The sequence below is a fragment of the Nesoenas mayeri genome (assembly GCF_963082525.1).
Source record: "Nesoenas mayeri genome assembly, chromosome: 10".
Taxonomy (NCBI): domain Eukaryota; kingdom Metazoa; phylum Chordata; class Aves; order Columbiformes; family Columbidae; genus Nesoenas; species Nesoenas mayeri.
The window spans coordinates 16,276,735-16,303,112 of NC_137560.1; the positions used below are offsets into that span (position 1 = coordinate 16,276,735).

Consider the following 26,378-nt stretch of genomic DNA (forward strand, 5'->3'; position numbering starts at 1 on the left):
AGCTCTCTCATGGTGGATTCAAGATGAGCGTAAGGTCTGTTTTACTTTTCCATGACCCAGAGGTACAAGTCACAGTGCAGCTGCCAGTTGAAGGCAGCACCAAATCCCTGGGACAATTCTGACACTGCAGTCAAAAACAGTCAAAGAATTTTGACCGCATGATGAGAAGATCCAGCCACCACAGTACTCAATGCAAAGCCCATTCAGGCTGCTGGAAGGGCCCTACATTGACTCCGATGGACACTGGCCTGAGTGGAGCTGTAGTACAGGGAATAAAAGTGGGGTATCAGTTACACCCTTACTTAGCCCCTCTGGGAAATGTGAAATATCTGAAGAAAAACGTTGTGGGACCTTTGGTATACAAATGGATGCTGCACGGTGTGTCACAGCACTTTATAAGAAACTAGACTTGTTCTCTTCTAGTCTTGTCCTACAACAAAGAGGATGCACATGGCACAGCATAGGGCAAAATTTAAAAACATAGTGAGATTTCACAGCTGGGGAAAGTAACCCAGAAGTAATTTCCCATTCAGCCCACAAGAACAGGTTTAAACTTCATTTGTGCCATTCACTTCCTTTTTTAGTCCTCCTTGTTCCTCTCTTAAAGGTTCCAGCTCAGGCCCATCCTGTGTGGTTTCTTTGTTCCAGTTATTTCTGCCTTCATTTTCTGTCCTTACAGATTTAGGGTCCTCTTCTTTTGCCTTTTTTTCCTTCTCCTCCTTGGCAAGCATACGATAATTATAATAATTCATGATGAACAGGAAGGTTCCTGCTAGGACCATCACAACTCCACATTTAATGAACATATATTTATAGTCCCCAAAGGTATCGATGAGAGTTCCTGTAAAACATTTATTCAAAAACAAAAGGAAAAGAAACTTAGAGATGAAGGCAATAATATTGTGTTTTCAGATCCTAAATACAAAGGGACATATTTGTGGCTTTAGGATAAGACATTCTCTATATTTCTGATCTCTCCCAGAAATACTCTGATCTTGCAAATACTTTTCAAGTGTTTCACTATATAGCCTGTGGGTAGTTAACACTGACACAGGTAATACTACCCATACTTTGTACAGTTAAGTAGAAAGGGACAAAGAACCTACATTGAAAAGTCTGGACTTCTCAGGCACACCTATTTTTTCCATGCAGAAACTAAGTCCTCTGATCACAGCGTCTGTAAGACTGTCTTCCAGTTGACTCCAATGATCAGCTACAAGGACGTCCATTCGACTTGGTGTCCTCAGCGTGCCAGCAAAAGCAGCAGCTTTCAGGAAAACCTTCATGAGATGACACCTGGCCACTGGGTCTTATCTCGGACTCCTGACAAAGACTCAATTTATTCCACCATGGGTCATTCACCAGCATCAGAAGGGACTCAGCTTTTGGTCACAGCTGCCCTTTCTGCATTTATACTTGTGATCTGAAGATGAAAGGGCACTGTGTGGAAGTGGAAAACGTTAGTTCCAGGGAAAGCAAAGATGATGCTGTCAATGTCAGATAATTTCAACGCCAAGACAAACGTGATAGGTTCCTCTCAAAGGTTAATGCCTCTGCTATGGAGTTACAGAGTAATTGAAGGGAGACGGCTTAATTGAAATGTCAGTGTTCTCCATTATGTCAAAATGTAATGCAAATCTTATTGGGATTATGATCCTGAGCATTAATTCCCATTTACTGGTGCAACAGAGACCATTCTTAACATCCCAAATCCTAATTAAAGTAAGACCCACTCCTAACCTGGCCTTCACAGTACAGACAGTCCTCCTTGAAACTGGCTCATCATCCATCAGCTCTCTGACTTTTTGGAATATGTTCTCCTCCTTAAAAAGAGGGATCTTTAATTACTTCCTGACTGACCCCTAATGTTGAAAAGCTGATGATTAATCATCCCACTGCATTACACTAACAAGGGATTTTATGGCCACCAAATAGATTTCACAGAATCACAAAAATAATATTTTTTAACTGGTTTGGGTCAACAGTTCTTCCTGGATCATTTCTAGATGTCATGGAACACATTTTCAATGCACTATATTTTTCATGTTACTGGTGAAACATCAACCAAATGCTAATTGCAACAATTTTTTCCTTTTCTGCTAATCAGGATGACCTAGAGGTCTCCTAAACAGGTTTCAATGAGAGTTTTAATGAGTAGAGTATTGGAAAATTCAACAGTAGGATAGTCTTGCCTCTTTTCCTTTGAGAATAAGATAAAGTCATAAAACACACTGGGAACAATTTACTTAGTTCATTAAAGCAGAACCCTGCAGTAGGTTATTAAAATGCCAAAGAACCAACAAATTTGCTGCTTCTTAAAATGGTGGGGAAAAACCCTACAAAACTAATATTACTGATTATCACATATAGAACTGCTTTAGTCTCATTAGCAGCCTCTGGTCATTATCTCAATCTTCCACACAGAAAACTATATAATTCAGAAAATGGTTGGTTTAAAATTGTATTTTCTTTTGTTTGTCATTAATTAAATTATGAATCTCTATGACAGCAAGAGGATACAGCTGCTTCTGTCACACTGTATGAACTCCTATAGTAATATAAAGAATTAAATGGTTCTGTAAAATGTGTCATAGAGAGTAGTAGTCAGATCTCAGTTGTGAATCCAGGAAATGGGTTAAAACTACCTTCTTTCTGGTCATTCTTAAATTTATTATAATACTGTCATACCAAAAGAATTAGCAGAGTTTAACTTGTATATATCCAAATATAGAAAGCAAACAGAACTTAATTAAACATTTTAGCATATTTAAAGGTGATCATTTACCAAACCAGTTATTCTAGCTTGTTTGCAAGTGAAACGCTAATTGCAGGACAGGGCATATAGATAGGATGGTATCTATACACCGAGCAGATGTTGCCTATAAAGTCATTTAATTCATAGACGGCTTGGATTTGGTAAGGGCTGTACTTGAACCAAATGCCAGATTCAAATATGGTGTCTTCCAAACATGACAGAAAAATAAGTGAGCACAAGCTACAGAGGGAAAGAAGTGGAGGCTGTTGAAATCACAGGAGGTCTCTGCTCCCACTTCTTTGGAGATGACTATAAGCCCTGCTGGAGGCTCAATATTGTCAGCATGGACATCTGAGGGTCTCTGTCTTTTGATATTTCAAACCATGCCATCCAAAATAAACTCTTTTTTTTAATTTTTGGAACAGCCTTAAATCTATCAGATATTCTAAGATGGTTGAAATCTTTAAGTGGAACTACTCAGAGCCTTAGAGACAAAGAGCAAATACTTGGTCTGAGTTGACAAGAAGATTTCGTAGAACTGTTGTGTTTCACCGTGATTAAATTGCAGTCAACTCCAGCCTTTTGCAACAGGCTCTCCAGGAGGAGAGGTTCTTGGTGTTGCACAAGTCCCACTCTGCAAGTTCAGTTTAAGTATTTGAAGGCATAAGGGACTGAAATATCACTCTGCAAACTCTTGACTTCAACTGTCGGACTACATGGAAAATAGTAAAGAAGAAATGCTGCAGGAGATACCTAGGACCTGCCTTCTCAGTCCAATTACTAGTGGAAAAACTGTGCATGGGAAGCAGAGAAAACACATATAATATCACAAACTTTGCTTGCAAGAGGTTAAATATAAGTGACAATTCAGTGGAAGCAGAGGAAGAAATTACACTCACCTCCAATAGGCGGTCCCAGCAATATCGTGCAGCACTCCGCAATGGTGACCAAGCCAACAGCGCTTGTGAAGCGGGCAGCTCCCACGAGGTCCATGAGGGTTTCGAAAAGCATGGCACAAACCATGCCAAAGGCCAAGCCAAAAAAGATGGAGTAAACAACAAGCCCCTTGTAGCCAGAAGCCAGAGGGCACAGAAGGTGGCAGGTGCCATTGAAAGTAATAGCGAAGCTGAAAAAGTATTGGATTCGTGGCCTCACCCACTTGCTGTTGGCAATGATGCCAGTGGCAGGTCGGGCAATCATATCCACGATAGCAAGAATCGAAAGGAGGAAAGCAGCTGAATATTCGTCAATGCCGATGTGCTTTGCATAGGGTGCCAGAAAAACAATGGGGGCAAAGAAACCCAGGAACATGAGTACATTTCCGATCAGGTAAATCAAGAACCCTCTGTGCTTAAAGAGGGAGAAATCAAGGTACTGATTGATTTTTTCACAACAGTCCTTTCCTTCTTCCTCTTCTGTTTTGGTCTCCGTGGCGACATTCGTGGGGCCACTCTTTTCCATGGCATCCTTAGTGTCCTGTTCTTTCAGAGTGCCTTTCCCTTCCTCAGTTGTCTGGATTTTGACTGACGCTGTGGCTGCCCTGATGGGTCGGAAGAGAGCTCCTGCCACACAGCAGTTTAATAAAATTGCCCCAAGAATTAAAAAGCTGCCCCTCCAGCCAAAATTGTCAAAAAGGAACTGGTTGAGAGGAGCCAGGGTGCAAAGCATCACAGGGCTGCCTGCCATAGCAAGGCCATTTGCAATGGGTCTTCTCTTCAGAAAGTATTTCCCTATTATTATCACTGACGGCTGAAGGTTGAGGGCAAGGCCAAATCCTGGAACACAGAACAATAGCTGAGATACACAAAGGAAGATCCGAGACCTGTTTATTCTCAGCTCATTGTTTTAGGCACATCCGTGGACAACTGATCCACTGGTGGCTCTTCAACATGATAGTCTGGATACGAACTTTGCTCAAGATATCCCTAAGCTTCTTGCTACCGCATTTGGGTAACCAGACCCCAGAAAGACACTTTTGTTCAGGGAACACCCTTCATTTTGCACTGCAGATCTCTAGGGTGGCAAACCTAGCACAAAGAGTTTGCTTCAGAATAAATTGAAAGAATACCCTCAATGAGTGCTGGCTGGTTTTGTCCAGACACAGCAGCCTTGTCAGAGAAAAGGAAGTATCTGTTAAAAAAAAATTACAACTCCCAATTTGAGGAAGGTTGTTATGGCTTGGACAGTGCTAACCACCCAAGTGCATCCTTTCCATGCATGGCTGGGGTTGACAACCACTTCCACGGGTGGTGGGTACCCAGCACTGCGGCCAGGCTGACAGACCTGCACAGATAATAACATCACCCTTCTCAGCCGCTACTCGTGGTGGTGTGAGCAACTCAGGTCTGATGCAAAAGATTAAGAGGTCTGCAAGTGCACAGCAAAAGAGCTACTGAGGATGATAATTAAACAGGACCCTAGAGTGTTTCTTTTAATTAAAATGTATTTTTATTGCATTTAGATATTTAAATGGTATTATCAATCTGCATTGCTAATTCAGTTAGCCAGCTTCTCTTGCACAGGTGAAATCTGAAGGCAGAGAGAGCAAATGCTGTGATGGTCTCAACTTTCAGTGGTTCTGTTTGAGAGAACTAGCATATAATCATCTCTTCTTTTCAAACATTTCTATGGTGTTCAGTATTTCCTTAAAAAGTTAAATTTTCAGAACTCCATAAAAATGACATTTCAAAATCATGCCACATATTTTCCACCCTATCATCCAGGAAAGAATGAGCCACATTAGAACAAAGCAGAAATGTAATCCTTGAAGTGATTATACCAGAGAACAGGAATCCTGAAAACAGGGTCATGCAGATTTTTTCTTGTTCATTACTCTATATAATTAGTTTGTTTAACTGTGCAGTACATAATTAGGTGTATTGCTTTACAGAAGAGAATTTAGAAAGGTCAAGGTCCTCAAAATTAATTAAGGAACACTATCATTAGTCACTGATAGAGTAGAACCCAACTGATGCAGCAGAATTCAACTGATGTTGGATAGCTTCAGTTTGAATTGTTTCACAAAATTATGATTTTTGCCAAGTCTAAGATTCTTTAAAAAAAAAAATAATTGGAAGTTTACAGCATTAAAAATAAATTGAAATGGCATCAGATTAAAATGAATCTTGCTATGAAAGACATTCTCAGCATGAACTTTTCTAGAGAGTCCATATATTTGGTAGGGCATGTCTTTGGGAAGTGCAGGCTGCTCATAATACCTAAGGGGCCAAATTATTCTCTGTGAGAGGACTGACCCAAGAACTATGGACAAAAAACACAGCCTTGGTTAGAGAACGCCCTTGATGGTGCTCAGATAGAGCGATGCATGTTCTTTCACCTAAGAAGATGCAACACAGTGGATCAGAGTTTGCTTTAACTCTGTATTTCCCAGGCTGGTAGGTAAGGGCAGAAACTGAACCATTATTTCCAAAGAATCATTTTTGGTAGGGACCTACCACATGTTGTGTGGAAAAGGAAAATGAAACTGGATGCCAGCTATCCACTTAAGCAATAATCAGCTCAAATATTTTATTATGTGAACATTAATTTGCCAGTCAGACAAATCTAATTTAATATTACCTCATGCTCTTCCCATTAATTAAATTTGGAGAGTTTCAAATTGACTGACTGGAATTTCAATTTACTTTAAGCTTTTGGCTGACATTAGTTGGAAATATTTATATCCATTTTATTCCAGTTTTCAGAAACTACAGCAGCTTTTTCATGGCTGAAATCATTACTCATACAACCACATTTTCTCCCTGGGGATATGACAGAGAGGCCTGTTGGTGGTATTGCATTAATAGAAGCAAGCTTGTGCCAGAAAGAGCGTCCTTCCCTAGATTAAATACATCTCACTCGTATTAGAAGGAAATTGGTGGTTCAGGAATGAGCCGTGTAGCTATTGATCTTGTTCTTACTTTATTAGCAATGGAAGAACCTACCATGTATTTCAATGGTCAACATTAACAGCTGAGGTAACACTCCCATCGCATTAGTCAATGTCTTACACCCTGGATGCCATTTTATTTTGTGATGGTCTAATTGAACTAAACTCTGACCAGTTGTTATTGTCTTGTATTTAGCTTTGAAATTTGCTGACGACTTGAAGAAGAGGTTGCATGCCTAAACACCTATTTTATGCATCCAGGCTGGCATCTATCCAGCTTGACAGCTTGCAAACACCATTTCTTTTCCTAAGCACTACAGGGAAACAAGTGAGGGAGAGAACATGGGTTTTACAGTGTAGGCAAAGTGCTTCGTGCCGCCCCCAGCTCGGTGCCATCAAGGACAGAGCTGCTTCAGAGCTGCCTCCAACAGCAGAGCCCAGATCGGGCTCTGCAGGCAAATGGAAAAAGACAAAATCAAGAAAGCGATTGCGATCGCCGTGTCTAATCCCTCCACCACAAACAGATACATCCTGCTCTGCTCCTCTGCAGAGATTCCTATTAATATGCCAAAGGCACAGGACTGTAGCAGAGACCTCCTAGTACCAACTACATTATTTTTATCTTCATGTCTGTGAATTACATGAACATGGTCATTTATGTCAGTCTGTTTCCTTTTCAGGATAGTAGGAAGGAGGCTAGAAAGAGTGAGGTATTTACAGGTTGCTTCACAGTCATCACTAATCTCCTGCACAGAAGTCTCTCTCTTCGTACAGTAATGCTGTCTCAGCCGCGTGACGAGCAGGCAGCTCCATAATTGCCCTTGAATGCTTCCATGTTAGGCCTGACCAGCAAAAACACTTCAGGCATAATTAGAGGCATCAAGCATGTTAGCAGGATTGCAAGCATCTTCCTCTCTCTGTCAAATTAATATTCCTTCCCTGGCACATGCACGCCATGCCTGGAAATGATGGTTTGTTAGGTAAGACCTGATCCATACAGCTGTCCTCATTCAGCAAGCAGAGGGAGAGACGTACAAAACAAGAAATGTGCTTTGCTCTGAGGAAACATCACAGCGTTAAAGACGAGGGAGACATGAGGGCAGCTTTGCCCCTGTACCCTGTTGCTGGCACTATCAACTTGCTGGGATGGGCAGTGCACCAGATTCGGACCAAAAAAAGAGCAGGGACTTCATAAACCCTAGGTCCATTGGGCTTAGGCACAAAGTTCCCTCCTGGCACATTTTTACACAAGTACCTTTGAAAAAAGGAGCTGGTGCCTCCCTCCAGCACTGCTCCTTGTCTGAGACCTTCTGCTCACCAGAATGCATACATTTTTAGCAAAGAATTTACAGTTTCCTTTTGCTAATACAGCATTAGTCAACTTGCTAGATGACATTTGTTTATGAAGGAATAATTCAAGGTCATGCATTAATAAATATGGAATTTATCTATGGGAGACATTGGTTATTTTTATTTCGCACCACTTTGTTTCTGGAATCTCTTTCAAGGAATCTGCAAGATTTATACATTCAGTAATACCACAGTTTCATCTAATTACTGTGACTCTTCTTCAAAAGAGTAAGGTTTAAGAGAGGGAATCCTACATGGGGATTTATTCACTACTGTAAAGATTTAATAAAGCAATATTGGTGTAGGAGAATGGGATGACAAACTTTCTATACCAATTTACTTTGCTAGTGGCTGCTTGTATTGATTTTAAATATTGAGCTTACACTTTTCATGTTCAGAAAGCAGCAACACTTAATGTGCCTGCAGAGAGATAGGGAACATTCATTATAACACACACTTTGAACCTCAAAAGCCAGTTTTGAACTCATTGTGTCATGATTTCAGGCAGATGTCCTAGCTGCACTAGAAGAAACATTGGTTGCCCCTTAGCCAAAACAATCAAACAAAAATGCTTACAGTTATCACACAGGAGAAGAATTCTAATCCATCTACCTTTAAAAACAACAGCCCAGCACCTGCAGGCTGTAAAGATGCTGGACTGAGCCTATGCCTTCTCCTGCTTGAGTTCCCAATATGGAAATTCATATTTCAACATAGAAAACTCAAATTATAACTTCAATAAGGAAATATAGTTATTATTTTCTCAATATGGAGAATACTGCACATTTTCAATCAACTAATATGGTTATTATTTTCAGATAAAGGACCTCCTAACCTCACAAGCAAGCAAAGGGCAAGTAAACCAAAGCAAACTCCCGAAATCTCATTTCATGTATCTCATAGAGGGAATATAATGCACAGTTATATTGGAACACGTGTGCTTTCTTTATAGTTGCACTTGTATCTTGAAGGGCTGGCCCTGCCCAGGGCAGAGAGCAGTCAACCTGCATTTGCTTCAGTGGGAGCTGTGGGCACTGATGTCCATTCTCACCATTGCCTCTGGCCGAGAGCACTCAGCTGCAAAGACCTGCTAAGATCCTGCATGCAATGTCCAGCCAGGAACACGGCGCTTAGCAAGGGATATGTTCTTTGCTAAAGCTCATCTGGAACAGCTGACAAGCTAAGACCCCTGTCCCACCAGGTTCCCACTGCGTTTGTCTGAGGTGCCCCAAGTGGGGGTGCCCAAGCCACCAGAAGTGAATCTCAAGTGAGGGTGGAAAGGAGACACTTTGCTCTTACCTGTAATGAATCCCACACAGATGTAGAGCTGCAGGATGCTGGTGCAGAAGGCAGCTGAGACCATCCCAACACCACAGAGCAGGCCTCCAAATATAACCACAGGTCGGCTGCCATAGCGGTTTACTAAAATACTGCTAATGGGACCTGTGGAAAGAGTGCAAAACAGTCCTTGAGGCAGGTATCTTCTGACAGAAGGGCATGTTTGACACAAAGCAAGTAAAACTCTGCAATATCAGTGTCCCTGAGGTGCTGCTGACAGCTTCTAGGGTGACTTCAGGAAGAGAATGGAAAAAGGGAGAAAGGTGATCTGCACTGTGTGGAGATGGCAGCATGTCCCATGCCACACAGTGGCTGTGTACTCGGTGACATCTCCTGCCACCAGGACTTTAACATGTTATCAGAGAAGGCAAATGGCAATTACAAACTAGGTGAACACATGACTCCAACTTCGGAGCTTCTTGATTTATTATGATGCTAAACCATATACACAAAGCAGTGGTTCATATTACAAGGTTGATATCATGAATACTGTTGCATTTTTAATGACTCTATTTAATGCAATTCCAACCCTGCTGACCAGGACTGAAGCTTCAGCAAGAACAGTTGTTAATTAAATCTTAATGGCAGTCTACGTAGGTAAAAACAGTTTGAGATGATGGATTAGCCAAAGCTCAAAGGAACCAGTTTGGTCTTGCATTTATGTGAAGAGGTGGTTCAGGCAAGTGCAAAATTATGAAAGAGGGAAGTGACTTTAAAAAGACCGTGCACACTGAAAGGAAGAATTGAAATCTGGAGAAATATAACAAGCCAGCAGCTTTGGGCAGAGGAGGAAAGAAGGGAGATCTTGTGCATAGTAGTTTCAACTAGCTGGAGGACCAGTAAAAACCAGAATCACAGAATAATAAAAGTTGGAGGGACTTCAAAGGTCTCAGGACCAACCTCCTGCTTGAAGCAGAGACAACTTCAAAGTTAAATCAGGCTGAGAAGTCAGAATGAGAGAAACAAAACTGAGCAGGAAAGAATGGTCCAGAAGTCAAGCGATGAGATGTAAGAAAAAGATTCTATATTAGTCAAAAACCCTGAAGGAAAAAGCTGCAAAAATGATAATGAAAACGAAGCAGGGGAATATAGGCAGCATTTAGTATCTTATCTTACCTGCCTATTTCTGGTGCTACTCAGCACACAGCAGTGGTGTTCCAGAGCCCAGTGTGCTTGTTTGCCTTCATTCCTGCCATTAAGAACAGGCCACACTGTCCACATACCAATTACTAGAAACCGGTATTTTAAACTTACAGGCAACTCTGAAGAGTTTGACTGTGGAATCAACCTCACCACAGAACCATTTGGAAGTGTATTTACCTTTGTTTAAATAATCTCATCCAGAAATAGTGCCAGAGCTCTTTCCAGACCCTGCAAACTACAGCACACTTGAGAACAGGAGCTAGACCCAATATCCCCTCAGCATGTCTGACAACATCCAGACAAGTTCTCAGCTGTTAGAATGTGCAAGAATAACAGCCAGTAGGTATGACCAGTTTAATCTAGGGAATAAAGCTCATCGTTACATCTGTAACATGTAAAATACTTCCCAGTAGATGTAAGGTCAAAACACTCATAAATGAAATACACATCAACACAGTCTTGCAGCATCCTTGTAACTGAGTGACCTGTGAGTTGGTCACATCAAATGTGCCATTCAATTAAAATTTCTGTGAGTATATAATTATGTGGAGAGTTTTTTCTCCTAATCCTGTAGCTACATGCATGCATCCTTTTGCTGCAAAGAGCACTACAGTTTTCAATGAGAAGTTCCAAGGAAACAGATACATAGGTCAGATCAGCACAGCAGGAAAGGGACCCCTTTCTCACTGAGCCTCCCCTGGTCAAGGCCTGGACTTGCATCATGCTTGAGCTGGTCTCAGCATGTCCCATAATTCAACAGATCAAGCCAGTGTTCCTCAGAAAGGCACCAACACATTCATCTGCAGCCTAAGGGCACACAACTCTTATATTTTTCAATTTTCCACATGTCCGCATTTCTCCAGAATCAATCTAATTACTCAACTAAGAAAATGCGGTTTCAATTACCTTCTTCCCCTGGGAGGGGGCTTCCACATTAGCTCTAAAACTACAGGGTATCATGTTAAGGAGCAGAGCATTTAAAGCCCATAAGATTTCTTCTAAGGCCCCCCTCCTGCTCTGATTTGGAGCAGCTCCCAGGGAAAGAAGCCTCAGCTATGAGAAGTAAAACCAAATGCTCACTTATGTCCCACTCTTGCAACACCCACCTCAGGAGGAGGGGAATATGAATCCACTTGCCTCTCACGCCAGTGCATAAGCTGTCGTATTGGCTTCACCCATCAGTAAGGATGGGTTTGGGCCATGACAGCAGATGATGAGCTGGAAGGAGCAGGGGGTGGGACACACTCTGCTCTGCTTCTTGGCTATGGGTAGAGGGAGTATATGAAAGCAAAAGCTCATATCCCAATTAGTGGCTTTACAAATAAGAACATCCTTCCTGTGCCCCTGGGGCACCCTCCATGAGTGTGCAGTGTCCTCAACCACATCCCAGATTTCCAGCAATCACTTATTAAGCCGTGAGAGTGCAATTTCTCCCTGTTCTTGTCTTGTGTGATCTCTCAGCAATGCTTTACAGCAGGTTTGTGTGACCTTTAGCAAACAGCCTTCATCTGCTGTTAGCAGCGTTACCAGTTTTACAGGGGGATAATCAGTCCCACTTGTTTGCCAGCCTAGGTGGGGAGCTGTGGTCTCGAAGGTGTTATCTGCCTGGGCTCAGCCCAGCTCACAGGGAACTGTAATTATCTTCAGAAGCAACTGTTGTGGTTACTATGAAGAAAATTACTCAATACCAGTTGAAACCATCACAGCAGCATAAGCCTTTCTCCTTCGTAGCCTGAAACCTTAAGTCCAGACCCTGCAAGCCTGCCTCACCCACATAGGACTGAGGGTTAGAGACCTCTAAGTAACTAAGTGCAGCCAGTTAGAGGAGAAAACAGCAACAGAGCATCTGTATTAAACCTTTCTAGCCATTGGAAAATACACAGCGAAGACCATGGTGAGCACTCAGCCTCCAGGGAAAGCATCAGCTAGACCTACACTTTATAAAACACCGGAGAATCCAACCCAAGGCCTCAAACAGTTGGGAAACCAAACTTCCCTGAGCGGCTGCTCATAGGGCGAAGGTTTTGTAATAGTCTTGAGCAGACCTTTCAAATGCACTGAAGCAAATGCAAAATCACATCCTCAAAATTACTTCCACTTAAGTCATTTGGACCTAAAGAAATGTCCATAGGCTTTAACAGAGCAGCCTTTCAAAAGCTGTCCCATCTCTCAGCAGAAACCAGCGCACGCAATACGTCACATAGCTTTGCACACTTCAGCACGCAAAACCCTGCCGATTTGGGCAGGCATACAAAGCACAGACGTACACCTGCACCCTGCCCAGATGTCTTCAGTGATCAGCATCACACCCAATAGAGCTAAATGCACCTCTCCTGCCCTGCTCTGCCACGTGCCACCTATAGTGTGTCTCTCATTGGGGCTGATTAGGCACCAAGCATTGGGTAACTTTAACTACAGTGTTCTGGGGAGCTTTGGAAACATCAAATAGCTCAAGTCAAGACAGAGGAATTAAGAAGGAACAACAAAGCCAGCACCACAGTTGTGGGAAATAGGGAGCACGGTTACTGCTTTGCTTGCAGCTATTGCAAAAATTAAAAGTGTGACAGCCTCTGGAAACACGGTGGAATTGAAAAGCGGGACCTGTCATTTACCAGTTATTCAGCCTGCATGAAAAGAATAAAGATGCAGTATATTACCACACAGAAACCAATTACTGTAACAACGTGTGCAGCTTAGATCCCAAGGCACCTTTATTTGCTTATACCTGCCTGGTCAAACATGCAGGAACCACAAGCTCCCTGTCCTGGCATCCAAACTAAATCATCCTTCCTTCCTGCAAGCCAGCGGTGCGAGAAGCTAACAGGACTTGGGGTGATTTTTGCTTCTTAATTTACAGTCAGGTGAGGACAGGGCAAAAGAAACAGCTGGCAAAGCTCTCAAAAAGCTGCCATTTACCTGGCTTGACATTGCAGAAGCAGCGACACAAACGGTGTCCGAGTCCTTGAAAAGCCACGGCAAGGAGCAAAAGCCATCTCAGCTGCTGAGCATGTCCCCAGAGCCTGGCTTCTCAGAGACCAGAGCAGCCAGGGATAGTGTCACCCAGCCAGCGCTGTCCCCACAACCTCACACCATGGTAGCATCGCAACTTCTAATGAGGAAACAGAAGTAAAATTTAATCACCCCCTTGCATCTCAAGGCTGTTGACACAGGAACAGTGCTTCACTGTGGGAAGGGATGGCATTTCCACCCACCCAGCCTTATGGAACAAGGCAGCCCCTTTCACGGCCCAGCAAGCACTTTCCTTTCTCCCAACTAGTTTCCACCCACAATGATAATTTATCATCCATTGCAAGGAGATTACATGAGACAGCAGAGGGGGATGCTGAGCCTTGTCCTGCTGCTGGATTCACAGGACACTGTTGGGGGAAGGTCTCCAATGGAGCTGCCATCATCCCCTGGGTAAGAGCAAGGACAGCCTGCTCAGAAATACCTTCACATGCCAAGCCCTTGCAGAGCAGGGTGCACACAAATTGGGTTCTGCCTGCAGAAGAGCTCTGCAGTCTGCAGAGCAACAGTTCACATCAGATACCCCCGAAAGATGCTGCTGGGATCAGGGCACTCCTGGAAGACTAATGCAATGTAAAGTGCTATCCTCAGTCCATATAAATCATGCTGGTTTAGTGCCTGTCCTGTATAAAGCTCCTCTTTTCTCATACCTGTGGCAGATTTCCATTTGTTGTTAGCTGGTACATGAAAGGCCATGTCAGAGAAGCTGATCTTGGTCACAAGTAAAACACAGTAACTCGCCAGTGGGAAATACAACAAGCCCTAACTCATTTGTTACCTTGTCCAATTACTTTTCACCTTGAGTCTTGTGTTTGCAGAAGTGAAAAGGACCCTGAAGAGGAGATTGGAACACCATAAAAAAAAAAAATGCAAAATACCCTGGACTCTCCTTCCTTCTCCTCCACAAAGCCAGGCCATCTTGTCATTTATTCTTTTTGAGCCGCTGAACTATGATCCAGAGAGGATCATAACACAGAGTTGGCATTTAACAAGAAATATCAATCCAGACTGGCTTAAACTCTTGCAAGCATGACAGTGCTCAAAAAATAGACAACTGAATTGCCTTTCTGTTTTCCTCAATAAGCCTTATGAATTTTTTATGAGCTGCAAAACTTCCAGTGTTGATGCAAAACACCAATGTATTTTTGACAAGGACTAAAACATTCTTCTCTCTCATACCTCTGACCATAAAGATATAGCTAGATAGAGATACAGATGATATAGAGAGATAGATAGAGATAATGGAGATGGAGACGATGGAGATAGATGGAGATATCTTCCTTATTTGTAAAGTTAGGTTTGTAATTTTTTAAAAATTTAACACTAAGAGGAACAGCTTTCTCCCTTTTAATTGGCACCTGGCTTGCATAAATTTCTGCTGAATTATTTCTGTGCAGGGTTCTCAGAGAAGCATCTAAGTGCTGAGACCCTGAAAGACAGACCCTGCAATGCAGAGGCCTCCATCCAATGTAGGTTTTTTTCCAGATTTCACAAGATTGACCTTCTGACAGTGTAAAGTGGCACTGAGCCATTGCAAACATCATACCTCTGCTGGTAAGACCATGTGATGGTCATGCAGATGATAAAAGAGCATTACTTTGAAATAGACCACTGCATGGTCCCCAGTGATGGCAGATTTGGGACTGGGATGCCCCCATTGCTGGGACTGCAACGTGCAGCTCAGCCTTTCCCTGGGTCATCCCAGCTTGTCACGATGACAAGCATCTCTAAAGAGATGTTACTACACAGGGACATTGGTCAGCACCAAAAGAACTGCCCAGACAGTTAATATTTTCTAAACTGCTCTGAAAACACAGATAATACTAAAGAACTCAGCATGACATGACTGACATTGACTATGTGGAGTCACTGGAGGTGTAAGAAGGAATGGAGCTTACTCAGCTGGGAGGAAAGGGGGAAAATCATTTATACTAATAAAACAAAGTCTATTATTACACTAGTAGTAAAACAATGACAGGAGCAGGCCTGCAATTTCCTCAGTAATAATCTCATTCCCTTGGTGGAATAACAGCACTGCCTTTGGCCTCGTAATTTATCCACCAGAGTACCAGCCCATTGTAACAGAGCGACCTCCTCATTACCCCGCATATGAAAGCAAGTGCCCCCACATTATTAACACAGTGCCAGAATCCACCAATCTCTCAAGGAGTAGGGGATCAGCATCAGCAATCAGCACCCAGTAACGACGCACAGAGATGCCTCTGTGGGGCATCTCACAGCACACTGCCGCTTGCTGCAAGAGCTCCTTCTTTGTTCTGTTAATCACGATAGAAAGACTGTTAAGATGTGCTTTTTTTCATCGACTGTATCAGATGCTGTGCAGGTTATTCAAGTAATTTAGTTTGCAAAACTCAATGGCTGACTATCTTTTCTATCATGGGGAAAACATGGGGCACAGTTGCACAGGCAGGGGGAAAGGGATGGGAAAACCTGCAGCCTTGCATGTTGTTTGCCTTGCTAGAAGTCCAAGGTTCAGGACCTGGAGGGTTCATGCCCTTGTTTGTCACCAGGGCATGGAGAACTGCTACTCTCCAGCTGACCCGTATTAAATGAGCCCTGCTCCAGATCACCAGAGAACTGGTGGTACCTGGCAATAATACAGTGTATTATTAGCCTTAACTGCTTGTAAGATGGTTTGTTTTGCACCTGCAATGGCTGAGGAGCCCCCACACAACTGGTTTTTCCTCTGGTAGTGCTGCTGGGGACAACATGACCATGCACAGTGGTGCTGGAGGACAAGCAACAGTGAGCAAACATCCCAGGTGACAGCCAAGGTATCATATACCCCTCTGCCAGTCCTCAAAGGGCAGCTTCCAAAGAACTGTCTACCCCTAAACAGCCTTGATGTCTTCTGTTAGTATTACTTTGCACTCCAAATAATATTTTTTAAATAAGGAAACTGAAGTCCAGCATATGCAATAGCAGCTTCAACAGCCGACCAGTCACCAGAAGCTGCCACTCTTTCTTCCTCACAGGTGGGAAAAATGATCTGTACCTTAACAGGTCTTAGAGCTGAGGCAAATGCTGCAGTTTCAGTACAAACCCTGTGAGATACACAAGCCAAGTTTGAGAGAGACTGCCTGGACTCATATGACTTGTTCATACTGGTTGGGACAGGTCGTGTGGTGCTGGGTCTCCTATGCAGGACTGGCACCATAGCCAGCTGAGAAGGCAGTGGGGATGATGATCCAGTGCAGAAACCAAGCTGCAACAGCCTTCCCTCCCCTGTGCCCCCCAGTACAACCTTGAGAAGCCAAGGACCCCAAACTCCCACCAGAAATACGTGCATTTGCCACGGCACCATCCTGGTGTTTAAAAAAAGAAAAACAAAGTAGACGAGACCCAAGCTTCAGAAAGACAAAGAGTCCTCTTCCTTATCCAGCAATCTTATCTGATCAGAGCTTCAGCATTTCAATTTCCAGATTATACAGCTGACACATGCTGCTCCTGCAGCGTGCAGAGAAGCCACAGGCCAACAGCTCCAAAACTGGGGCTGGAGCCAAAGTCCTTCTTGTCACTTCATATTTAGGCAATTAAATAACCATTCTTGCAAGGGGGTGGCATTTCAAGTGCTGAGCACACAGCTGCCTGTGCTCCGTGGTTCCCTGGGGCTGCAGGTTTGGATCTCACCTACACAGCAGATCACAGCCACTGACCTTAAGAAGATCACAACTTCATGGGTTGTTTTTCATTTCTTTCCCATTAATTTTTTAACTAACATTTTACTTGGGCAGGATGGCAGACTTTTACCCCTTCCATCCAGTAAAGCCCAGCTGCAGAACATGAGGTCCCTACATGGCTGAAACACCTGTTCCTGGGCACCAGCAGCCTTTCCTTAGCGGTCTCAACACACGCAGATCAGCCCCTACCTGGACATGCTCTCCAAAGGCCTTTGCCCACCTCCTGGAAGCCCTGCATAATTTGACCAATAGACCAGTTGCACTGGAGAGCCATCCAGGGGCAGAAACGCTGCAATGCTGCGGGATGGTCGGCATCAACACTCTCAGTCCTTCCTATGGCAGCACATAAAACACATCCTGTACTGACCTGGGGAAGAATCTTTCAGGTGTTTGAACTTCATTTGGAGGAGTGGATTGTAACTTACTCCTGGGCTTAACACCTGCCTGTAAAGCATTAACAACCCCCCAGCCAAAACTCTTTGCTTTCTTTTTCCTAGTTCTTATTAATCTTGGTTTTTATTAAGTCTATCACATCTCTGTTACTGCTGCCTGGTGACCTTGCTAGCTCCAACAAAGGGCAAAATGATAAAGCTTTGTGACCAAGTCCACGAACACAGAAATATTTCACCTGAACCTATAGTGCTATTATCGCTCTTAAGTAGAACAGGGCTATTTAAAAAAATAAAAAATATAAGCACATATGTGGTGACCTTGCAGGGCTTGAGTTCTCTCTGAGAGTCAGGAGAAGTATATGAATCTGCAACACTATCCATTATAGAAATCAAATCATCCCTCACCCAGCTCTCTTAACAAAATCCACAATCATAGTGGTGCTGCTACCCCAGGGATTGCCCCAGTGTGGGAAGACATCTTGTTTGAATGACACAGGGTGGCTGATTGACCCTTGATGGTACTCCAAGAGGTGATGACAATAAGCAAAAGGATGAAGTCCAGGACCGGGAAGCTGAGCTGCAGGTATGCAGGGAGCACCTACTTGGGCTTGGGCCATGATGGCAGGATCCACTGTGGATAAACAGAGAAATTCCTTTTGTTTCAGCCTACACAAAATTTCCAGGTGGAAACGCACATGCCTAGGGAAATCCTAGCGAAAGCCATACTTGAGAATTTTTGTTGAACCAATGCTGTAAGGACATAAGCAGAGAGCTGACACATGATCCACTACTGCAAATATCACCTGTCCTCTCCTCCTCACCCTCTCCTCTCTCATAACCCTCGCCCAGCACTAAGGGTTGATGATGCAGATGCTCATGTCATTTCAGACACCCTCGGGTAACTGAGACATCCCATGGAGTGGTCAGACACAACATGGGACCCAGAGGACACAGGTGCTGGACTTCCTAGAAAGACCAGTGAGCAGCTGGTTGCACACTACAGATCCACACTGCATCTGTATGGGCTGAGTGCAAACCATCACCAGGTACTGACCTTTTTATTTCTCTGCTTAGCTTATGTTGTAGAATATTATGGGAAGCCCCTGTGCAACCACCCACACAAAACACACAAGGATAATAACCTCTTTGAATTTTAAGAGTGAAGCCGCTTGTGTGGGAACTCACAAGCATGGGGCTCTGGGTTTCTTAAAGAACAAGAAAAAGCCCCAGCACACCTTCCAGTATCTCCTTTCTCAGCAGCAGGGGATGAAAACAGTAGAAATAGCATGTGAGCACAGTATCTGCAAAAGGACATGTGCCTTGCAGAGATTATTGCATAAACAGGAGGGCAGCCCCATAGGATCTTCTCCACGGCCAACCTGCTCTCATATAAGCAGCAACCTCCCCAGCAGCAAGGGAGATGCCCATGGTTTGGGACTGCACACACAGAAAATCCACTGCTAAATGCTAGGCAATGCACAACTTTGGCAGGCACCCCTCCCCTGTCACAAACCTTTTAGCAAATAAAACCTCCACCCATCAGGGCACGTCCTGCCCAGGCAATGCCTGAGCCAAAACTGGCTGGCAGAGTTCTTGCACCTCCCGAGGCCTGGCCTGGGTTCCATTACCCACTTGCTGCTTGGCCTTGAAAAAAATCTACACCTCCTTTCCCATGCCTCAGTTTCCCCTTTTACCAATGTGGTACTTCACAAATATTTGCAAGCACTTGGGGTGGGTGGAGAACCCTGGGTGAGGTTCTTCTGCAGGCAGAGAAGGTTTTGATGAAGTTTGGACCAGACCAGAAGAGAACATTGGCAGCTTTGATTAAGTTAAAAACTGCAGAATCAAACTCATTATTAATATAGCTTCACGCCACTGCATGCTGTAAGGTGCTTTCTAAACCTGTCACTGCAATTTATCATGCTAGCAGTGTAATAAAATACAGCTATAAAATTTTGGATTAAATGTTCAAGGTCAATGGTTGACTTTCAACTTCCCAATCTCTTCCTTGCTGCTTTAGCAGATGCTCTATTTTGCAGTTACAAGCTCTGGGAGAAAGTTTCTTTGGAGAAAAGACTCAATTGTAGAGCATATCCAGAATTAAATCTACAGACATTTCATCCAACTACAAAACAATAAATAATAAATAACAAGAGAAATAAACACTGGCTGGCTTCCGGACAAGGCTTTTACTTCAGAAAGGCCCTCATTTTTCTTGTGTTCACAAGAAGTGGCTCTCTGCTCCTGTCTTGGCAAAACAGACAGACGGTGATTCCCTAATTTTAATAGAAATTTGGATGTGTAAGAACAGCAATGTGGGGATTTTGGAGGGTATATTACAGGAGTGTATCGTGAGACTGAGGCCAAAACTCTGCTGCACTACATACTGACTAAAAATAATGCATGGTCCTGATGCAACTCAGCTTTTTATGTATTAAGGTGCAACAGAAGCAGCACATATTTACATCTACAATCTGTATGCAAACATGCACAAGGCTCAGCTGCACAGAAATCGCAAAAGAAAGAGTGAGATTCTTCAAAATGAGGGAAAAAAATAAAAGGTCAGGTATCTCCTGCCATAGCCTCAGCTTTTCAAGCTTTTCAGCTGAAATAACTGTCAGGATCTGGTCTCTGAGTGTCACTCAGATGACTTCTTTTGTTCCATTACAATGATGAAACAAGCATTTTGGCCACACAGTCACCATAAAAAACACCTGAAAATGCATACACTGTCCTAGGCATTAAATCATTCTCTCTATTCTGGCACACATGGCCCACTCTAACAGCTGGCCATAATAAAAGACATTACTTTTTCCCATGATCCTTACCTCTCTTATAGCTCTAGAGGAGTCCATAACACCTACAAGAACGTTACTGCTATTAAATTAGTGGCATCAGTATTTCTTATTTTTAGAATGTTTGGCTGCTTCCCTCGGTGTTGAGTAGGGAAACTAAATTACTATCAAATTAATATTGCTTCTGTGTTTTCTTTCCTGGGAGCTCAACTGCTTCCTGCCTTCCCAGGGTAATGTTTATCTCCAGGGACCCATCTATAGCCCGGCTTGAAATGAGTTACCCTTAAAAATGGGAAAAGGGCAGCTCGGTTTGATACCCCAAACATGACGTGGGCACACAGCCCAAGTCAGGAGTTGTGAAGACCAAAGGTTTGCAGTTTTCCAATTATATTATTCAAGATTGACTCCTTGAACAACACCCATCCCTGCAGGAGGAAAGACCTGGGGACCTTTGGCCTTGTGTTGGCATAGCACGAGTCCAAGGAGGCAGTTTGCAAAAGGAAACCCTGCCAAGGGCACACAGCAGCACGACGGGTGCCCTGCAATGCTCCTTATTTTGACAATGTTGGTGTGTCCTCATCACCCCCAGAGCCTGATACCTGGAGAGGTGCAGGTGAAAGGACCTTGCAGGGAGGATGGCAGCATTGCCCCTGGTCCCTTATGGACAGATCCTGGTTTCTTGTTTTAATAACTGGCAGACTCTGTGCTGCAATACTTTTCTCATCTGGCGTAAGGAACAAGCTCAAAGAAATCCTTCTCTATCAGGTCGACAAGGATTTGGCCATAGAAAAGCAATGTTTCCTTGTGCTCCTCACTCATCAACTTTCTGCTTTGCCCTCTGCAACTGAAAAAGTGGAATTGCTGAACATGAAGAGTGGCAAGAACTACAAGTACCCTATCATAAAGTCCAGACTATCCACTTTACTGCACACTAATCTGTTTTACTACTTGTATTATAGTGACAGAATTGTTTTCTGCAACCTAGTTCAGATTAAGAAACTGGGGGATAAGACACATTAAAACTTCTGCAATATATATTGCCAGAGCCTTAGATGGTGTAAAACAGCTTCCTAGGGGAATTAAGTGAAGGGCAGAAACAGTCTCAGCTGCTGATTTTTCAGCCTTAGTCTGAAAACATGGCACTGCTCTAATGCTACAAACCAAAGCCTCAGGTGCTCACCATAAATCTGCACCCATGCTGTCAAAGTCAACAGAGCTACTCCAGTGGAGATTTTGGTTAGTTCATGTATTTTCCGAAAATACGCTTCATTTGCATTATTTATGAAATGCAAACATAAGCTCTGTTACACAGTAAGCAGCACAACCTAAAAACGAGTCCCCACACCAACAAGCATTCCAAGGAAATGAAGGACTGTCTCCTGAGGATGTTTGCAAACAAAAGCTGTTGTCAGTGAGAGCATCAGATCCTCTGCACCCTTGCCCAAGTGCTGGCAGCTCAGCGGCCCCGAACAAAGGGGGACAGAGGGAGCCAGGGCTACCAGCCGGGTCAGTCCTCATGGGGCACATCCTGTGCTCAGGCAGCAGCCTTGCTGCTCTGAGTCCTGGCTTCAACAGCCACCAACAGCCCAGAGACGTGGCCAAACACAGGGAAGAGACAGCTATGCTACAGCCTTTCCCTGAACTCAACTGAGGGACAGCAGAGTCCATTCACTCTGGAGGAAAGCCATTGATTTAGGTTGGCACCTTCCAAATCATGGCTATTCACTGCTGCTGGAGCAGAGGGAAGGAGCAATTAGGCAAGTTTGGGGGTTTCCTTTGTGGTGGTGATGCAAATGCATCACTCAGCCTCTCCAGCTCCCCCAGACTCAAGGCCTGACACCTCATGTAGGAGATGCTCAGGGCACCCGGCGTCATTCCTGCCGGGTTATAGCCCATGCACCCCTGCACCTCCATGTAGGCTGTGACAATTCTGCCTCACCACCAGTTTGGGAAGGTAGGGAATAAAGAAGCCATGGCAATAATTACCTCATTTAGAAACTCCACTTGTTACTCAGGATTACATTGAAAGCTTCTTTTGGCATTTTTAGAATTTCTTTTCTTTCAGAAAAGATTAGCAAAAATCCAGAGTTAAACAACTACCTAGTTTTTCAGAAAAGTAAATGAAGCTTTGCTGCACAGGCATCCTAACAGCTCTAACAGGCACTGCAGCAGAGCAAGACTTCGGCAGCTCACAGGAACTGGCGTCCTGCTTCTTTAATGAGAATTTCCAAATCACTGAAGTCGTTCATAAGTCAAACCCAGTCTGGCATTAAATGTCCAGTCAATCAAATTAGATGCATTAAAGATACTCCTGGGCACGTGTGTTTCATTTGTTCCATGTTCTGCAAACTCCCACCAGGGCCCTGTCTGCAGCCATAGGGCAACTCGGCATCTCAGCCTGGATCGTTGCAGAGAGAGGGATAATCAAACAGGCATAAATCTTATTGAAGAGCAGAGAAGAGGAGGGGAGGACTGTTAAATGGACATAACCATGAGCAACTGTGAAGCAAGTGGGAAGTTACAAAGGTGCAATCACCTGCAATTAAGTCTAACAGTGCCAAGTTGCATCATCCCACATATTACTGTATAATAGCATAAGGGAGGGTGAAGTTAAAGCTCCTTACAAAAAGGCAGGAGGCATTCATCTAATTGGGATTAAAGTGCACTACAACATCCCAGGTGCAGAGCACACAGCACTGGCTTGAACACTAGAGAGAAAGAGAGAAAGTGGGTTGGAAAGCCTGCAGGTGGGAGAAGGCAGAGGCAATCACAGCAGCATTTCACCTGCTCCAGCACCAACTCCTCGGCCATGACCTGCACCCTAAGAGGCTCAAGCCCCCAGCTACACCCCTGTGAGTGACTTTGAGCACTGAGAGGACCAGGGTTAATCCGCTGAGCGCTCAGTTGTAGTCAGGCATGAAGCATCTCTGCCATAGCAGACAGTGGGGAGATATGTTTTTGTTGGAAGACAAAGCAGAGCTGACAACAACGCACAGAGGCAGCCAGGGAGCCCCCAACATACAGGTAACTACCTCGGTGGTTTTATTGCAGCATTACTGGGTAGGTGATGGGATATTGCTTCAGCACACAGCAGTGTGCAGAATGGACATGATATTTGGAGCAGTTCCACCAAGGTCTCCCTCATCTCCATGGCAGAACAGGGCTTCCCACGGCTTCACTATGGATAATGGTGTCCAAACCAAAATGTGACTTCTGCAGACTGGTTGAAATCATGAGACAATCGTCACAGTGCATTGAGCTGCAGCCAACACCTACCCAAGATGAGTGCAACAGAAGAAACAGCATTTCCCTGGGAAGGAGGCTTACACTGTACGATGCCCTGAGCTACTGAGAAGACCCAGCAAAATGTTCTGTCACCAGCCATCAGGGAGAACAGCAGTCCCTGTTCTCCATCGGACATATTTAGCACACTCACCTATACTAAAACCTCAATCACAGCCTTCCTAACAAGCAACGTCCTAATTTTAGTACCACATCATGAAATTTACAGCAACTTCTACTCATCCATGCACTTTTGGTACCAAACATTAGCCATCTGTCTTTGACTTCTAAAACATGCAGCTTCCTAGACACTTGTTTGTAGGCAACCAAACACACACAAACCATAGGCCCACTTGACTGCTTCAGAGACATTCCACATAACTTACCTCAACCCTTTAAGACAGCATTTAAGTAACATCTAAATGACAAGCGGTCCTTCTGCCTCCCCCTCCACTGCAGCACTTCCCACCCCCACTGCAGCCCTCTTGCTCCTGTTCAGCCTACAGAGCCCAGCTGTTTCCTTTTCACTGCTTACTTAGGTTGCTGGGGCTGAGGGAAGAAGTGCTTTTTCTCTGTATTTAATAACAAGCCCCAGTGCTCCCCAGGGTTTGGGTTCAGCATCCCATCAGGGAGGCCAAGTGGGGTGCTCTGGGACAACAGCACTGGCTCGAGCAGAGGATTTATTTTCCTAAAATCAAGGCTTGTGTCTGGCCCTCGAAGTGCTCCGCTTGTGGGTTATCAAATAGGAACTCAGCCCTTGCAGAGCTACTCTCAGTGGGCCGAGCCTTTGCAAGTGGGTTACAACAGGGTGGATTACAATGGGCTCTGATTCAAGCATTGCTGGCACTTTACAGACCTTTAGAAAGCATCTTTCATTACCAACTGCTCTCTAAAAAGCACTACAGTGCATTATTAAGGAATAAAAAAAAAAAAAAATACATTTTTGAAAACAAAGAACATTTTCAGAATTGCTTTAATAGCCAGGATAAATATTGATGAAGTTTCCTGCAATTACAGAGTATGATTCCTGTTTACGACCCATTGCAGATTTAATCAAAGGCAGCACAAGTTTTTCATTGAGTCCTGAAAGTGGTATCAAAATCATAAAAAAAGAAAAAAAAAAGAGTAAAGTTCTATGCACCGCTTTGCAACTGCTAAAAACATCTGACTCCGGCTACCTCATGGCTGTAATTACAAGCTGCCACAATAAACAAGTAGCTACTTTGTTTATTGCTCTACTTCACGCTTACCTTTGGCTGAAATGCAGACCCAGCTATTTGACACCAGCCTGTTCTTGGGGCTTTTCCACTGATGCCCACAGAAAGCTCTCCTAAGTTATCTCCTGTTTTCTGGCAGAGGATCCCCACTTCTACCTTCAGCAACACACCAGGTCTGGGTCACCCCACTACTTCACAGCCTCTTGGGTGCAAAATTCCCAACTTGTGTCAAAGCAAGGCAGGAGGATGCCAGCGTCTCTTGAAACAGCTCACCCAGCCCCTCGCCACTCAGACAAGGACAAGAGCTGGTACTGCCAGTGTTTGGGGGGATGGAGGTGCTGTGTGATGCAGCCAAGGCCATATTTTGCTTGTAGTGTCGGAGAAATCTCCCAACACAGCCCGCAACAAGCAGAGTGGCTGGGGAAGGGCATGCAGTAATGGGACATGCTGTGCAGCTCAGTCTCTGGTGTGCAGAGGTTATTGCACTCCTTTACAAAGGCTTCTGCATTTTCCTGCACATGGATTAGTGAAATAAGGCTAATTATTAAAAACAACAAAGATGCTGCGGCCCCAGCTGAAAATAAAGGGGATGTCAGCACCAAAGTGGTCACAAACAACATTTGCAAAGGCATTTGGAGTCTCCGACAAGCCCAAAAGGCACCCAGAGTGGTCAAAAGACACCTGCACCCCACTGTACCCAGTGACATTCTTCAGAACCACCAGGTCTGTTCGAAAATCCCCACCAATACCAATTTACGCCCAAAAAACCTGCCCTTTAGGCTCCGCATACAGATATGTTTCCCTAAACAACGTTAGAAACAAGATCCAAAAATAAACCTGTTGATACTACCCATGCAGATGGACACTGCTGCTTCCCCTGTACACCGGCCCGGAGTGGAGATTTCTGGCTTATTTCTGCTTTTACAGCACATCACACCCAGCGGCTGGTGCAGGTTTACTCACCTGCACCGTACGTTGTGGCCAACATGATGGAGGAGACCCACGCGATCTCACTATAGGACGTGCCAAAGAAATCCTGGATTTCTTTGAAGAAGATGGCTACACCTTTGGGGAAGGCGTACGCAAAGCCGATAGAAATAAAAGCGCCGAAGACCACCACCCAACCCCAGCCACCATCCAGCGGGCCGGGGGCTCGCCCCACTTTAGGGGGGGACGGCATGGCCAGGCTGTGCAAGCGGCCGCCGTGTGCTCCTTGGGGAACCCTGAAAAACAAAGTGCAAAGGCGCAAAGTCAGATGTTGCTCCCCCAGACCCCCCCATCTGCAGTGACAACGTCACCCCAACCAATGCAGCTTCAAGCTAGTTATTTATTTCTAACGTCGCGCCCCACCCCTGCCGTTTTGCGATGCCATTTAATGCAAAGAATATCAGCTGTATGCTGCCTCTCGGCGCTGGGGCTGGGTTGGGGGGAGCGGGACGATGCCAGAAATGCCCCGTGGAGGTGCCCGGTTCGAAACGGCGACTCCGAC

The 26,378-nt window shown here is 44.3% G+C and overlaps 1 protein-coding gene across 1 annotated transcript; it reads right to left on the reverse strand.

The window, feature by feature from the left end:
* Window positions 1-548: 548 nt before the first annotated feature.
* Window positions 549-26,069, reverse strand: LOC308043953 (monocarboxylate transporter 2-like; the record flags this gene model as incomplete). The annotated part of the gene is made up of 4 exons (XM_080350367.1): window positions 549-841; window positions 3,655-4,530; window positions 9,294-9,437; window positions 25,853-26,069. The coding sequence occupies 4 exons, from the start codon at window positions 26,067-26,069 to the stop codon at window positions 549-551; spliced, it is 1,530 nt and encodes a 509-aa protein (XP_080206493.1).
* Between the last annotated feature and the right edge of the window lie 309 nt (window positions 26,070-26,378).